At 32.1% G+C, this 17,308-nt stretch overlaps 1 protein-coding gene across 1 annotated transcript in view; it reads right to left on the bottom strand.

The window, feature by feature from the left end:
* Positions 1 to 532: 532 nt before the first annotated feature.
* LOC143191209 (uncharacterized) overlaps positions 533 to 17,308 on the bottom strand; it is a 363,463-nt gene continuing 346,687 nt past the window's right edge. Inside the window, exons 4-9 of the mRNA XM_076396072.1 lie at positions 16,280 to 16,449; positions 7,892 to 8,068; positions 7,662 to 7,830; positions 4,213 to 4,363; positions 3,957 to 4,152; positions 533 to 3,904 (exon numbers count right to left, since the gene is read on the bottom strand). Of these exons, the coding sequence (XP_076252187.1) occupies positions 2,096 to 3,904; positions 3,957 to 4,152; positions 4,213 to 4,363; positions 7,662 to 7,830; positions 7,892 to 8,068; positions 16,280 to 16,449 (2,672 nt within the window). The 3' untranslated portion in view covers positions 533 to 2,095. The remainder of the gene's footprint in view (positions 3,905 to 3,956; positions 4,153 to 4,212; positions 4,364 to 7,661; positions 7,831 to 7,891; positions 8,069 to 16,279; positions 16,450 to 17,308) is intronic.

Here is a 17,308-nt window from a genome sequence, read left to right as displayed (position 1 = left end):
GTAGAAATTATTTGATTTTTCCAATAAATTTTGGCCTGTGTGCAATTTGTTCGGTAAAAAAATACTACATGTTGCAAATCAAACTGCCAATATTAATTCTGAGATGATGATTGTAATTATCAGGATTTGACATTAAGATTAACTATTAAAATATATAAATTTTAGGTTTAGTAAGTTACTGGAATATTAAAAAACTTTAATATTAAATTTAAAAAGTTCGAAGAATAATATATTTTATACATTGATTATTTTATGGACATTTAATTTTTTTGTCGATAAAAAGCTAATTTCTCTATAGTTTTCTAACTGTTCACTACTTGTCCATAATATGTCTAAAAATCGAGATCGAATACACTACCAACTTCAGATAACCTTTGAATGCGGTCAGAAACAAATCACTGCCTTTCAGGAGTGAATTGGCAGAAACTCTATCAAAATTTTAATGCATACATCAATAAATAAAACATGCCAAAGAAACTTAAATAAAAATAAATTAACTGGCAGGATACATAAAGATATAAACAAGGATAGATTAAGGTAAATTGGTTATAGATTAAGGTGTGACAGTACTGTCTTTATCAATTTATTCAATGGCAAATATTTGAAACCATACAATAACACTTAAACATTATAGAAATATAAAAGTAAATACTATTTACACACTACTACAATTATAAAACTTAAACATTTAACTCGAGAAAATCTGTACAAAATCTAATTTGGTATTATACGTCAACTATTTAAATATATTTAAATCACAGACACTAAAATTGAATCTGGCCTTTGTATATACATTTTCTTTAATTTTTCTGCAATTGAAAAATAATAATTTTATAATAATAACTAAAAAGTGTTATTTAGAATATACATATATATATATATATATATATATATATATATATATATATATATATATATATATATATATATATATATATATATATCAATATATATAATTGTATTAATTCACATTACGACTTACGCTACTGGCTAACTTTCATTCGTTTTTCATATATTACATTAAAAATAATTGGAATGAAAATCCGCCGATCACAAATATTCGCCGATAAGTGACAATTATCCAACAAATAAGAATATATCATAAAATTTGGTCATATAAATGAACAAAAATAAAGAAAAAAATATGTGAATTGAAGATACTTAAGTATTTTCGAATATTAATTAACAAAACTTAACAAAACATGTTTTTTTTACAGTCCTATACATATTATCAATATAACACTTAACTTATTCGAAATGATTTAATATAAAATATAATTATAAACAATTTTGTTTAATATAATATGAAGCATTTCTAGCAAGACTGCGATTTTGTTCTTCTCTCTATAACAGGCCGTCAAAGAGAAACATCTGTAGTTTCAGATTTAAAGTTAGTGTATTACTTCACTTCTTGCTTATGCTAAATAGAATACGCCACTGACAGCTTTTTATTATGGCGTATATAGATTAGAAAATAGCATTAGATTTGACCCATCATCAATAAAACATGACTCAAATCATAATCACCATTTTAACACAACTGTGATCAAGTTAAAAAAATATATATTTATATAAAACCCACGTTCTGATATCTTTTTATAGTTGAATGGATCAAAACTAACTATTCATTCAATTATATTATTTTTCTGCAAAATTAAAATCGTTTTTACAAATATATATATATATATTGTGTTGTGACTCTAATTATAAGTAGGAATAGGATGTGGTATTTTTGGACACATAAGAGAAAAAATGAGTCTCTTATAATTCAGGACGTATACGTCGATGGGATAATAATCCAGATAAATTCGTCATCGGATATTGAAAGACATGGGTAGAAGTGGGTTATTAATTTTTATGTTTTTCTTTTAATCATATGTTTATAAAGGGGACACAATATGTATGAGTCTATTATATGATCAGCACCATAGAAAAACAGTTTATGTTTATATTACATGTTTTATATTTACAATATTTTAAAAAGGAAAATCGAAGTTTTCGTTTAAAGTTTTCACCTCTTCTTCAGTTCCATGTAACTTTATTTTTACTAAACACTCAAAAAATACGAAAGACCAGACTATATTAAGCAGGTCGCTTATGGCTTCTTATTGTTCATTGAAGATTGTCCATTGGTTGGATTTGGAAATATATTCATTCCACTATGAGCCATGAATTCAGCATAGAATTTCAATTGTTCAGGTGTGGGTATTGGTAATTGTAGTGGTATCGAAGAAGCCATACCCGGAAAACCTGAATAAACGTTCTGAAATGCAGCTGCCTGCAAATGCTGATAGTACAGCGGCTCTAATAGAGGTAAATATTGGTTCATTGCATTAGCTGTCTCTGGTCCATTAAAATGTGATAAGTAATTGGGCATTGTAGGAGGTAATGGTGAAACTAAAGGAGTCTTCTGAACCGGTGGTGTATGTCTTGGTTCGTTTTTATTGATGTTTACTGGTATATTATTTTTTTCAAACAGATTGGGAATATTTAGTTCTCCGTTATTCTTATGCCCTGGAGGAATGTTGTACTTGCTGTGTTTACTACCGTTTTCATCTGCTTTCAATCGGGCAATTTTGGAAGCATAAGGCTCATGACTAGCTCGTCTGTGAGTCGGCGCTTTTGGGACGTAACTAGCAGGTTTAGATGAATTTGTTGAAGCCTTTGGACCGACGACGGTGATTTCTAGATTCGAACCCAACTTCCTGCCATCCAATACAGTGTTCGATGGTATTTTATATAGGTTCTTTGTTACGCTTTCTTTATTGTAGGATACGTGAGCATTGGAAGTTGAACTTTGAGGTATACGCATAATTTCCACAACAGGTTTCTGAGGACTGGTTATAGATAGATCCATCGGATCGCCACCCTGTCTTATAAACCTGGGTGTTTGCGGTACCATCGCCGATGGTAAACCATCTTTAGGGTTCCCATAAACCGTTTTCTCAGAATAAGAATAAATCGATCTCGACTGAACAACTTTTGGTGGTACTGCGCCGTTGGCAAATGAAATAGTGTCGGACTTTATGGCAGGTTTAATTGATGTACTTGTCGAAGATTTTATCTGTGTGATATTTATACTTGGAGGGACGATAAATATGCTGTTTCTTGCCGGCAATATTTTGCTGACTAACGGAGGTGGCATGTCCGGTTTTGAGGTGTTTGTGTGCGTAATCGGCTGTATTACCGAAGGGCGAATATCTTTTACAGCTGGTGATATAAGACCTGCTCGAACCGGAGTAACTTCCAGTCCACCTTCCTTCAATATGTCCAGTTTGATTTTTTTTACGTCGTTGATAAATTTATTTGGCATGATTTTATATGTGTTTTCATTATCCGTCTTCACATCTGGTGTCTTGGCTTTGTATGGTACATTAATAACTTCAGGTGTAACATTTGTAGTCGCGGTAGCAGTATCACCTGTTTTTATGACGGGTATGTTTTCCTTGCCTTCCACTGGAGACAGAATCTTATCCGGAATTAGCGTTATAGCCACTGGGGCTACAGCCGTGGTCAAAGGTTCTGCATTTTTATCGGGAATGGAAATATCAGTTTTGGTTCCTTCAGGTATGGAAGCCGTTACAATGGTGGGATCGCTTGGAGTGGTATCTGGTTCATCCTTCACTTCAGTTTTGAGCTCTGTTTTAAACGATTCATCTTTACATTCTTCGCCGATTTCATGTTTTGGTTTTGGTTCCGTTTTTGTCTCCGACTTGAAATCTTCTAATTTGATAATAACTGCTTCATCTGGTTTGACGTCTTCCGTTTCCATTTTAACACCGTGTTCAGGATTACCCACAGGGGTTACACTCGTTTTATCACTCACTGAGTTTTGTTTATCCTTCTGTCTTTCCGTTTTCACACGAATACTTCTTAAAGATGATGTTTTTCCGGTTGGCGATTCCTGAAAAATACCAAAATGAAATTGATCTACGCGACAGCGTCTATGAAGTTACCTTAGTTTCATTGGTTGTTGGAGGTGTACTACCGCTTCTCGAAGTAGATGGGGTTATGGTATCGTTGCTGGATTCGGGATCGCTGGCACAACTACTTGCCGTACTTGAGCGTTTGCTTTTCAACCTTCTTCTTTCAGAAACAGGAAGAGGCTTGTATTCTTCCCCTTTTAGATGTCGTTCGTATGCCAATAAGAATCTATAACATAATATTTTTTTAAAATTCGTTCAGGAGATACGAATTGTTTCGTCGCCTTGCCTTTCATAATGTCTTCGAATAATAGTAGCTGCGCTCGTGCTGTTGAGATGGCCGGTCATATCATCGAAAATGCATTTCCAGAAGCGATTGGCAGTAACACAATCATAACCGCCTAATTTTTGGACTTTCGTGAAGAACTCATACAAGTTCACTGAAATAGAAACGTAACATTTTAGTAATAAAAAATATACAGTATAGGAATTATATTTAATAATAATATTTAATATTTAAGAGTCATAAAAGTAATTTATAAAGAAGGAAAATAGAATACTATGTTGATGGCTGAGATTCAATAATTGGTCGACTTTGATAACTCCAAAATTAAAATAGCATATTAAAAACTTAATATATATATATATAGGAGATGCGATGAGTGACGTATCTAGATATGAGGTTTCTATATTAGTTGTTTCAATGTTTCAATAAGTTGCTTTCCGTAAAATAAAATAATTTTAACGTATAATATATTTTTTAAATCCTACAAAATATTTGCGTATTATTTTAAGTCTTTGTAATCGACTACAGATTATCTATTATATAATCTTGGTATTTGTATTATGTAGAATGGTGGATTCCAGAATACACGATCATCTTTGTTGAATTATAGTCTGGTTTAAACATCGGCATTTTGCAGTAGGTGTTAAATTTGAGTTAATTTTGATTGCTGGGTAGATTTTCAAAGGAGATATTAAGGCATTTCAATCCGAAATGTTTTGGATTTTTATGAAGTAATTGTGGTAGCATATGGTGTTGTATTCGCAACCTTTTTGGTCATTTGGTATTCATACAAAGGATGCATTGATAGAGCACAGATATATTATTATGATGCTGAATTAATTAGGCACGATCTATTTGTTGATAAATTGTTGGTTGAAATTGTCAAGTTTGAACAGAATTTATCTAATATTTGGTCAGTTTACAGGACTGGTTTATATATATTGTTTATTGTTGAATTAAATGAATGTATAAAAAGGCAAATGGTTGACTCAGTCTGGTTACCAGTTTCAGGTACGTTGTTCATGGTGGGTAAATTTGGTAATTTCATTAATGGTTTTAGGCATTAGAGCTTTGTGGAAGATTTTAATAGTCTTAACCCATTGGATTTTCGGTTGGGTTTAATTAATTCCCGGGCAGTTCTCGTTGATACTATGGTAAATAAATTCCTGGTTTGTATGAAATGGTATACAGTTCGGCTTCATATTAAATTGAGTTTGTCTGCTTTCGGGTCTAAGTTGTGTTTTTTTGGGCTATATGTGGAATGCGTATCATGTCCTGAACGTTGATATTAATGGATACGGAAAATGCATCTCTTTTAACAATCCAAGGAAGAATTGTGGTACCGCTATTTGCGCCATATTTTTTAGTACAGCATATAAGCCTTATGTATTTAAAAACTTGCTAATGTTGATTGATTGCGACAATTATATAATATATGTAAAATTTCGGAGGTTCACAAAAATTTAGAGATTGTGGCCAATGAGAAACAATTAAGCCAAGCCTCCAACAGTTTTAAAACTTATATTTAATATTTGTGAAAACAATTATATGAATCAAAGGTGGTGTAACGCAAGTTATTTAAATATTATATTGGCATGTTTGTTTGGTTATTAGGGCTTCATATATAATATTAACGTCCAGTTTGTGTGCGGAGGATATTTTAATGGAGTGTTGAAAATTTGTTGGTCAATTAGCAAAGCCTAGTCATATTTGATTTGAAATTTTGGTTGAATTTGGAATGAACTTGGTTGAAATGGAAACCATAAAATTATGATAAATATTGGGAAACGTTTGATTATAATTGTGAAATTATATGAAAATGACATACTGTTGAATGCATAGTTGATTGAATCAGTTTTAAATCACCTTTGACGCCTTTTTTATTAAGTCAAGATGACTTGATAATTTAATACCATTTCAATTTATAATTGGTCGTACCTTTCAAATTTTGTCACCAAATTCATTATATTTTAGGCATACTTGATTCCGCGACAATAAAAGTGCAGATAAATATGACTCGATGTGCTTTTATATGAGTATATCTCATCAAAATCACAGCTATTGGAGGAAATCCATCAGAAATTCATAAGAGTTTATCAAAGCGCGAGGCATTCAAACTCCAGGGAGGTCCTAATATAAAATTGATAAAAATGGAAAATAATGTGAAATGGGATACATTAGAACACATGTAGGACACAAAAATGACTCGAGTAAGCTACTTGCTAAAATTCTATTGAATGCTATATTTATTAAAATCCAAGATAACTTAAGCAGTGGCAATTTGGAAATACTATATGTATTAACTTGTAAAGATGTTACAGAAGATGTATACAGGAGGTGTGTTGTCATCCAAGCAAAAATTTAAGTTTTTGGACACCTACCTGACTTTCAAGGAAGAAGTTTTTAAGTTAATCGTAATGAATGAAGAACAATATGAAATTTTAAAAGAATATAGCCATTCGTGTATATATGTAGATTCTACACACGGACTTAATGCATATGGATTTGAATTGCATTCCTTGCTTGTAATGAATGTACTGAGAGAGATGCTATTTAGACATATTATTGAGTAATTGTAAAGATAAATGGCTGGTAAAATGGTAAGCTTGTATTTTTCAATATTGCTAAATAAATTATATTTGTTATCTTACATGTTTGATTTTCTCTTTTTCCTAATATTTATCACAAAATTAAATATGTTTATAAAAAGTCCACAACACAAACGTTCATCTAATAAACTTTCAAGGGAAATTTTAGATTAATTTGTGAATTCCAAAATATATATTATACTCTTCAAATATACGAATAATTTACAAAAACTATAAATTTGTTTTGTTATTGTAATGTTTACATATTGATAAACGATTACATATTGTTTTATTTTCTTTTGTCTTTTCAAACTTATTTTAAAATGAGATATATTTTTTCATATTAGATTTTTTATATTATACGAGATGAAAAATGTACCAAAATTTTTTTAACTTGAGTCTCAACGGTAATGTTAGATTAATTTGTGAATTCAAGATAATTTATTCTGTTTATTTTATATTATTCATATGTACGTATAGTTTGCAAGAACTGGCAACATTGTAAATTCGAATTCTTGTGTGTATGCCATGATTCTCCAGAATTGGACTCTTGTGATGGATAGTGACCACAACATTCAAATTGATAAGGTCTGGGCTATTTCGAGAGAAAAGATGTTTTTGAGGTTTGCACCAAAATAACCTCAACAAAAAGAGTCACTATAAAACCAATCATATCTGGTACCGTCCTTTTGATCATCGTGAAGAGCACTAAATAGGATTAATCATATTAGGCGGGCCTGACTAATAGTGACATAATGAATGTATAGTGAATAGATAAACTAAGTTATTTCACCAGGACAATGTCAGATCATAATACAATCTTTGCTAGTTAAATTTATCGTTTTTATAATTTTTGATGCTTACATTCCTTATAGCCAAGTGATGGGATACGACCCATTGGTATGTGTTTTGATTTCATAAAAGCGGTTAAAACCTTCATGAATTGCTTATTTTCATTATTTTCGTGGCATCTTGTACTTCGACGCGTCGCTACAGGCGAATCCGATCTGGCTCCATTCGCTCTATCTGACGACTGAAAATAACATGAAATACGTTTAGTACAACGGCAACATACGACTCACTACGGAACTTACCCTGGTGTAATGGTTGGTAATGGAGGATTCTGATTCGTTGCTTTCCGATCCTGGTGAAATGCTTCGTTTTTTCCGTTTGCCCCGAGGACGACCTTTCAGTTTCGGAGCGAGGTGATTGCAAAGCAGCTCGTGACCTTCCAATTCGGGATAGTCGAATGTGTCACGACAAAACAAGACCTGAATAATGGAGAACAATGTCAGAAATGAAAATAGCCTACTACACATAAACATGTTTAATTGCACAAGTTTATAAATTCGGGTCAACTTTTCGAACCGAGCATATGAAAGCGATTCTTAACGTTATTTGTTGCTTTGAACTCAGATCTACAATCCGTGTGTCAAGTTCCATTGATTTTACTTTTCTAGTTCGCGCATGATGGCAATACTGCGTTATTATAAATAGATTCATTAAATTTCATCTCGAATTTGTTTTTATGCTGTACTTGTGCTTCGAAACGTGTGAAAATGCAGAGACAACATCACGAAGTCAATTCCAAGTATTTTTGTTATGTTTCTGGATATTATATGCTCAGAAAACTTGAAAAAACCACAACAAATGTACTCAAAGATACGTATTTGCAGTACTTTGGTTTTGCTGTAGTAATCACTGATAAGCCATGGGTACAGAAATTGTTTTGTAACATGTACAGAACGAATCTGTACATTTGATCATTTGGTGAAAATTATTCATGGAGAGAACAGTATAGATGCAAAAAATAGCACATTATAAATATCCTGATTTATCATCAGTGTCGAAGCCATTTCCACGTATGGAATTTCATCTAGGAACAAGTGTAAAAAATGGCTTGAGATCGCAGATGAAAAAATCAAAGAAGGAATATTTGTCGGAACTGATATTTGAAAACTAATAGCTGATGCCAATTTATGACGCAGTTTACAATTCAATAAATGGCCGTTAATGGCCAAAAAAATAGTAAAAACATTTTCTGAATATTTCGAAAACTAGAACCAATAATTTCTAAATATATAAATTCAAATAACCAAATAAGTGTAACAGCAATTCAATTTTTACTATTCATTACGAGTATTTTTTAGAGTATTTATACAAAAAGTATTATAATAGTAAATGTTTTGATAGTACGGTGTTTGTTTTCATTATCTTTTTCTCGTGACGATTAATGCAGGTACATAGGAGCCATTAGTCCTGACTTAGTTTCTAGTCTAATAATGTTTATGTACTGCGTCGTAGTATTAATATACTGCTATTTTTTCTATTAGATGACCTACTACAAAACACAGGAGTATGTGTCCTTTGAGTCGGTATCCTGTTCTGGTCTTATCCAAGAGAATACTTGTTTCGATAATGGAGTCTTTCCTCATGTTTCCTTACGATTCTTTTGATTTCCTGATTTTTTTGATCTTGGAATCTCAAGATTTCAGTTAAGTAATCCGTTTTATAGCATGTGGGTGCTACTGCTATGCTTGTTAGGAGCTCTGTTCTAGAATACTCTATTATATTTACATTCCTTTTTGCAAAACATTGGATTTTGTAGGTCCACAAGTTTAAACTTTTCTTCTTTTCTTTTTAAAATGTTTCTTCCAGCGAAGTTTCTTATCAAGAGTCATCTCGAGTTACTTAGTGTTGTTGCTAGATGGAATAATAGTATTACTTTTTGTAACTGATATTTGTGTGGTCTGATTATAGGAGAACTGCACATGCACATATTATTTGGTTAATTTTTATTTTTTCGGTTTCATTCCAATTATTCATATTGTCATGGACCTGTTGTAATTTTCAAGTTGCTTCTTCGCTAATGTTTCCGACAGCAAGAATCGCAGTATCATCAATAAATCTAGTCATCGTGATATGTTCCACTTGTAGTATATCACAGGTGTAAAAGTGGGTAAAGAATTAGCCCTCTTGTGGTACATTTGTTTTACTGTAGAGTAAGCTTCCTCTTATTTGAATCTAAACGTTCTGGCTGTGATGTAAGATTTTAGTAGTTTAGTGTGTTGCTTCGGTAACATTGTCTGTAGTGTGTGAAGGAAACCATCGTACTAAACCTTACCGAACGTTTGTGCTACTCTAATAGGACTTCATAGGCTTTTTAACAACATCTGTTATTTTATACACCTCAATTATTCAATTATTGAATGTTTGTTAATAAACCCAACATGATATGTATTAGACATTACATTACATTACATATTACATGTAGGTATTAGATTTTGGCTCTCTATAAAATTTTAAATAAAAAGCTAAGCTAGACTAAGTTAAAAAAAAGTTTTTAAAAGAGTTATTTTTTAATGTTATTTGCATTACTTAGTTTATATACGGACCGTGGATTAATTTTGGCGATTTTTTTTTGTAGATTTCCTAAACATTTTTTTAAAACTTGTTTTATTGTGAAAAATTATGGACATTGTTATTTTCAAAATATAGCATATTCATTTCATGTCAAAATATGTACTGAACAACTTAAGAACAACTAAACATGGTACTGCATATTAAAATAAATCAGAGTACCCAATAGTGGTGGTGACCAATGATGTGTTTATTTTATAAGGGTTCCCCATTTCTTTCCGTTAAAATAAAATACGTTTCATTTCGTTTTTAAGACACTTTTTAAGTTATATACAAACAAGTTTTTAATAACAAATTGTTATTGTATAATATATAACAAATTGTTAGTATAAATTAGGCAACATTAATAAAACAAAAAGTTTAATCTCCGACGTTACTGACGATTTGGCGAAGGGAGTATCGTCAGTTTACGTTGCTCCAATCCAGATTCCAACTCTGCTAAGAATGGCTCCAAGTCCAATTGTAAAAGAAGAAGGGCTACAGTAATCAGAAATGGGAAACCATGATTACTACACATGATTATAGTATAAATTAGGCAACATTAATAAAACAAAAAGTTTAATCTCCGAAGTTGTGACGATTTGGCGAAGGGAAGTAAAGTCAGTTTACGTTGCTCCAATCCGGATTCCAACTCTACTAAAAATGGCTTTAAGTCCAGTTGTAAAAGGAGAAGGGCCACAGTAATCAGAAATGGGAAACCAGGCAAGATATTCATGGATCCAAACATGATTACTACACATGATTACCATACATGAAAACTGAATAGACAACAAATGCTACTGCATCTGGTGTAACTGATGCGCTAGTATTGAAGAACTTGGGTACTGGCGAGAAGTGCTAGTTGTCAAAAACGACTTTACCTTACCAATTCTTTACCGACATTTTTATCGCAATAAATTATCGCTTTAGAACTGACGAAATATAAACTCGCTCTCTTCGAGCTACCCATCCAAGTGTTCACCTAGTTTTATTACGGTAGTGACAAGAGATCAGCGGTCATCGGTTTCATAGTCGACAAAAGAACGACTTGTATCACTGCTTGAAAGCTTAAATCAGATCACATTGCTGTCTTCACGAACAACGGCATGGTGAGAGTACATATAGTACCCGTGTACGCTCAGGTATGGTTGATGACTTCTACAACCAACTTCAAGAAGCTTTTAAATATATTCCAAAAATTGATCTATTTATTCTGGCTGGAGATTTCATTGCACATAGTTGGATTATGATTTGATTAACTCCCGGTTTCGTTCGATGCTTATATCTAACAACTATCTCGTTCATGCAACAGTGCAACTGCGACTCCAACAGGCACAGTGTGAAAAGTCGCATATAATCAATCGCATCTGAAGCTACTTGCAGAATCCCAAATGTTAGGAGTTTCAAATTGAAACGACAAATAGGTTCCAGGCACTAAAACGCCTAAAGATACAGATATTAATGTAGCAGAAAAGCAAACATCTGAAACAATTCTTGAGTATGTCATTAAATTATGTTTACCAGCTCTGGATATTCAGTAAATGTCTACAAATGATAATAGTTCAAAAACATATAGAAGCAAAACTAATCGATCTAAAACTAGAAAGAGAAGTCTTCTGGAAAGATGTGTCCTCCGATTTGGAAGTTTCTAAATCGAAACGTGAGTATCGGGCGTTCTACCCGATACTTACGAATTTGAGTAGCAGGAATACTACACCTTGCTGATCCCACCATATGCATAGCAAGACTTTGTGACCATGAATATTCCGTTACGGTGTTGATGTGGATGGACTGAACTAACGCATAACTTTTTGCCCATGGGAATGATCATGATTGATTCCCTTCATCGACAGTCACAATACGCCAAAGAAAACTTTCTCTTGCCTGTCACTTAAAGAAACCGCGATTCTTAAAGGGTTCAAAATGACATTTTCACTCAATTTATGTTCTAACCATTTTCCCTCCTTTTTGGATAATTCAATAATACGAAATTATTGTAAATTACATGGAAAACTATTACTTTATGTAAAGAAATGCCAGAAAACCATAGAATTTAATAGTTAGGTTAGGTTGTTTAACATTTGTTTACATTGACACTTCGCATTTTTATTAATAGATACCGCTGATGAAAATATAAGCAAGAACCTAATAGTAAAGAGCGAAGCGCAAAACAAAACAGTCACCAACCCAATTAAAAAAGCAAATAATTATAATCCTAATCAACATAATCATGTTAATGGAAACCTTGTAATTAATTAAATGGGAATTATTATTATTACGCGTCCTAATATCAAAATTGCGTTCCCATGTTTATCTGCAGGAATATTGTTCGATCGGATCGATGCACAATTTACTCGGTTAATGTCGTTTGAGGATCATTACTGAATAGATTTCTCCAATTCCATTTGTTTAATAACAATATATTAATAGTTCCTATAAATAGGTAAATGAAATACGAACGGTTATTAATTATCGATATGTAAATCTTAATTTGAAATTATTATAGCATTTATGTTACAAATACCTTATATTGTTATATTTGGGTTTATAAATTCGATATGAAAAATGGTAATTACCTACCTAATAGTAGTTCACAGTGAAATTTAAATGCGTCAGTATCACATTATTTATTATATTAACTCAGGGAAGTACAATAAATGAAAATAAATGCTGATGGTACCTGTATTTTTTTATCTTGTAAATTTAAAATTAATTGTATTCTCTCAGTTCAGAAACTATATACCAAATAAATATACATATAATCCTTTCAATAAAAAAATTATCATTTCAATGTACCTTATGGTTTGTAAAAATGTAAACTTAATTTAGAACCCGGAGTAGACACTTCTTTCTAATTATACCCTAGTTAAAAAAAAAGACAGAAAAGACAAGAATGTTGTCTGATGCGTAGGAACATATAACCGATCAGTCTATAAAATTCGATTTATATTGGTAGTGGTCGACACTGTTGTCAGAGGTCTACAAATTTCTTGAAAACATTAGTGATAATAATTAGGTAATGGTAGTACAATACTTAAGACGGGAAGTTGATAAAGCTTGAAACTATGTTGTAACTTGAAGCCATATTGCCTTGAAAATAAAAAATCTCGATCGCGATGGCATCGTCTAAAAATATAGAAGTTCCAAAAACTCTATCGAGACTGCAATATATTAATGCAATACAATTTAAGTCAGTTAGAAAAGGTAGAACAATTGGAAGAATCCTGAACTTACCGAAACAAATTAAAGAAAAGCGAATATGAGTTATCTAAGTAAGTATTAAATTAAATTAAAAGGTTGTTTTAAGTTTGGTTTTCGAAATCACCAATCAGCCATTCAATGACCAAGTGCTTAGAGCAACAGGGGTTATTGAAAACGCTTTTAAAGAAAGGAGATATAGACATCTGAATCTACATCTATCTACATCTATATATATATATATATATATATATATATATATATATATATATATATATATATATATATATATATATATATATCTAGAATATCTACATCTATATATAGATTGTAGTATAGATATTTTTTCAAACTTAAACATTTTTGTAAGTACGCATTTAAATAGTCCGTTGGATAACTTTAGAACAGAATAAAAGATAGTCAAAAAATATTATATAATTTATATGGCCTAGTCACGACCCTGGTTGTTCGAAAAAAACCGGTGTATATGTCAGACTGTGAAATATGATGAGTGAACTGTCTGGAAACAAGCATTTCGTTTACGTTAGAATATAATTTAACGGCAGTATCGTTTGTGTAGTCGATAAATGATTACTTCTTTCCGTTAAAATAAAATTAGTTTTAAAGTAAATTAAAAGTTCTTGTTTTAAACCATTCACATTTCATAGCTGGTGCAGATGGTAGTATTCGAAACAGATCATAAGATTGCCCTCTTTTGAATTAATTCAACTAACTGGAATTAATCAAATTATCCAGAGACTAAGTGCTCAAAGTCCTTAAAGCTATAAACTATGATAATTAAGAAATATTCATGAGTTGAGAGACATCTCTAATCCGTGGATTCTTGATATAAGAATAGCAGTTCATGGTGTAAGATAACCAGAGGTTGACTGATGGTGCTGCAAACTAACATAGGCTATTAGAATTTGGACAGAAGCTTGAAGTTCAAGGTGTAAATTTACCAAAGGCGGATTAAAGTAACCTAATGCTCAGCCGTAGTTTATCGGAATTTGGGGGCATCAAAACTTGCGAAACCAATTCATGCAAATTGGGTTAAAACAGTGCAATTCAGAAAATCACCCACAAAAAGGCCAAGACAAACTGGCGGGCTAAGGTACAATCTACATACATAACAGGTCAATTGAAAAGTCCCCGATCTACCATAGTAAAACAATTTTTTTTTATTTCAATTAGTTTAGGCAAAATTAGTTTTTTTTATTCAACATAATTTCCTTCAAGGGTGATACATTGATTATAGCGACCCTCCAACTTTTCGACACCATTTTTGTAGTACAATTTGTCCTTTGCTTCAAAATAGGCCTCAGTCTCGTCGATCACCTCTTCATTCGACGAAAATTTCTTCCCAGCGAGCATTCTTTCAAGATCTGAGAACAGGAAATAGTCGCTGCGTGCCAGATCTGGAGAATACGGTGGACGAGGAAGCAATTCGAAGCCCTATTCATGGATTTTTGACACGGTGCATTGTCTTGGTGAAGCAGCACTTTCTTTTTCTTCAAATGCTATGTAATAGTCGCTGTTGATAGTCCATCCTTTTTCAAATTAGTCAATGAAAATTATTCCATGCGCATCTCAAAATACAGACGCCATAACCTTGCCAGCCGACAGTTGCGTTCTCCGACGCTTTGGAGTGGGTTTATCGTGTGATTAGACTTCGGAGTGAAATGATGGAGCCATGTTTCATCCATTGTCACATATCGACGCAAAAAATCGAATTTATTACGCTTGATTATCTTCAAACACTGCTCCGAATCATCAACTTGTCGTTATTTTTGGTCGAAAGTGAGTTCGCGCGGCGCCCATTTTGCACATAACTTTCTCATACCTAAATATTCGTGAATGATATGATGTACACGTTCAGTTCATATCTTTAGTGTCTGCTATTTCATTCAATTTCAATTTACGATCATTCAAAATCATTTTGTGGATTTTTTAAATGTTTTCGTCGGTAACAACCTCTTTTGGGCGTCTACTGCATTCACCGTCTTCGGTGCTCATTTCACCACGTTTAAACTTAGCGTGCCAATCCTTGATGGTTGATTTTCCTGGGGTAGTGTCCGGAAACTCGACAACAAGCCAAGTTTTTGCTTCAATTGTATTTTTCCCTTCAAAAAGCAATATTTTATCAACACGCGAAATTCCTTTTTTATCAATTTTTTTCACAATAACAAGTTGCTTCACTCAAAATGCTATAATTAGCAAACTAATGATTTAATATGGATTTAATTCTAGCAGCACCATCTATGTGTCAGGCCGGGGACTTTTCAATTGACCTGTTACTTTATGTGGGAGATGTTATATCGTGTGACTAATACGGTTCTAGATGTTAAAAAACAGTATTCTTTTAATTTAATGTTTAATTCTTTTATTCTAATGTTAAAAAACAGATGTTTTTGTTATTAAACTCTACATGTTTCATAACTTATGCACCTTAAATTCATTTCGTATAGAATGGAATTGAAATAAATGTTGCAATTAGTGTATCCACAATCTTTGGGAACAGGAGAGGAAAGAGCTATGGAGAAGAGAGAAGGAGTAATTTACGCGAATAGAGAAAAATTAACTTAGACGAAATAGTAGTCAAGATTAGCATATTCAAAAAATTCAGCACTGTGATAAGCGAGTTTCTTCTTTTATATCTATCTAACCTTTTAAATCTACGTGGTAGTAATCTTAAACCAAACCAAACCACGTTATGCGATAGTTTGATGTAGGTGGTGATGTAAACATCTCTAATTTAAATTTTCTCTTTTCCTAATATAACTATTATAACGTTATTATTTCCAATTCAATTTTATTAGAACCGCCAGTAAGTGTTTGCTGGTTTTCAACAAATATGTCAAATTTGTCTTATTTCGTTAACTTACCCTAGTATTGGGATTTGTAACATAGAATCCACCAAGAGCATTAACTATCTTATATTTAAGATACATGTTTTCGACTCCTTCTAGTCGTTTCATCATGGCCCTGTAGCGGCAGTACTTGGGAAAACTCAGTATAATCACGTGAGGTTTTGTTTTGTCATCTTCCGAAGGCTCTGAAATTACAAAAACAATATTTATTAGTAATTTACAGATGTATTTCTGTTACAAAATTAAGTTGATTTCACAAGCTCCTCTATTTTTGCAGAAGGAATTTTGCAGAATAAAAACAAAACTTAAATAAAACGAAGAACGCCATAACAGTAAAAAAACATAATGAATACAAATCATTTAGGAATGTGTCTAAAATATTACTTAAAAAACATATCAATACATTATTGTGGGAAGTTTTGTATACATTAAATGAGTGATGAAAAAAATAACTGGATCAATAATGTTGTTTTTAGATTAGGTATATAAACTGCGAAGAATTATGCAAATTCCCAAGGCAAACTCAATTTTTTGCTGCTAACTAAGCATGATCGTATAGCGGTTGCTTAAATGTTTGGGTTTAAAAAGAAATATATTTTTAAATCGAAACCTTCATTATGTTTCGGAGGGATCCACTGTACCATCAATGTAAATCTGCGTTGTGTTCTTTTTATTTTGACTTAAACATATGACAAATACCAGTCTTTTGACGTCATTGTCACCTAATGGACATTTTAACTCATCGTTGTAGCGTATAATCATAACCTTTTTCGAAAATTATTTTGATACTGCTATTAATTTTGCATAATTCTATTTACCTTGTTAGCCCTTTAAACATACCACCGAAAATTCTTGAATTATTCTTAATAACTTATAAAGATTTGACAAAACTTCAACCTAAATGTTTCAATATAAAGAAGAACACATTTCGTCGGGATTTGTGCAATAATTCGAAAGCAACTTGAGTGCTAAATGTATAGCCCACCTTGATGTAAAGTTACTGCAATGCCTGATTAAGCAATTTCGAATGCAACATAACAAGTC

This window comes from Rhynchophorus ferrugineus, unplaced genomic scaffold, assembly GCF_030347505.1.
Source record: "Rhynchophorus ferrugineus isolate W39M unplaced genomic scaffold, kcgeb_rfMv2 rfM2, whole genome shotgun sequence".
NCBI lineage: Eukaryota > Metazoa > Arthropoda > Insecta > Coleoptera > Curculionidae > Rhynchophorus > Rhynchophorus ferrugineus.
This window is presented reverse-complemented; position numbering and strand designations above follow the sequence as displayed.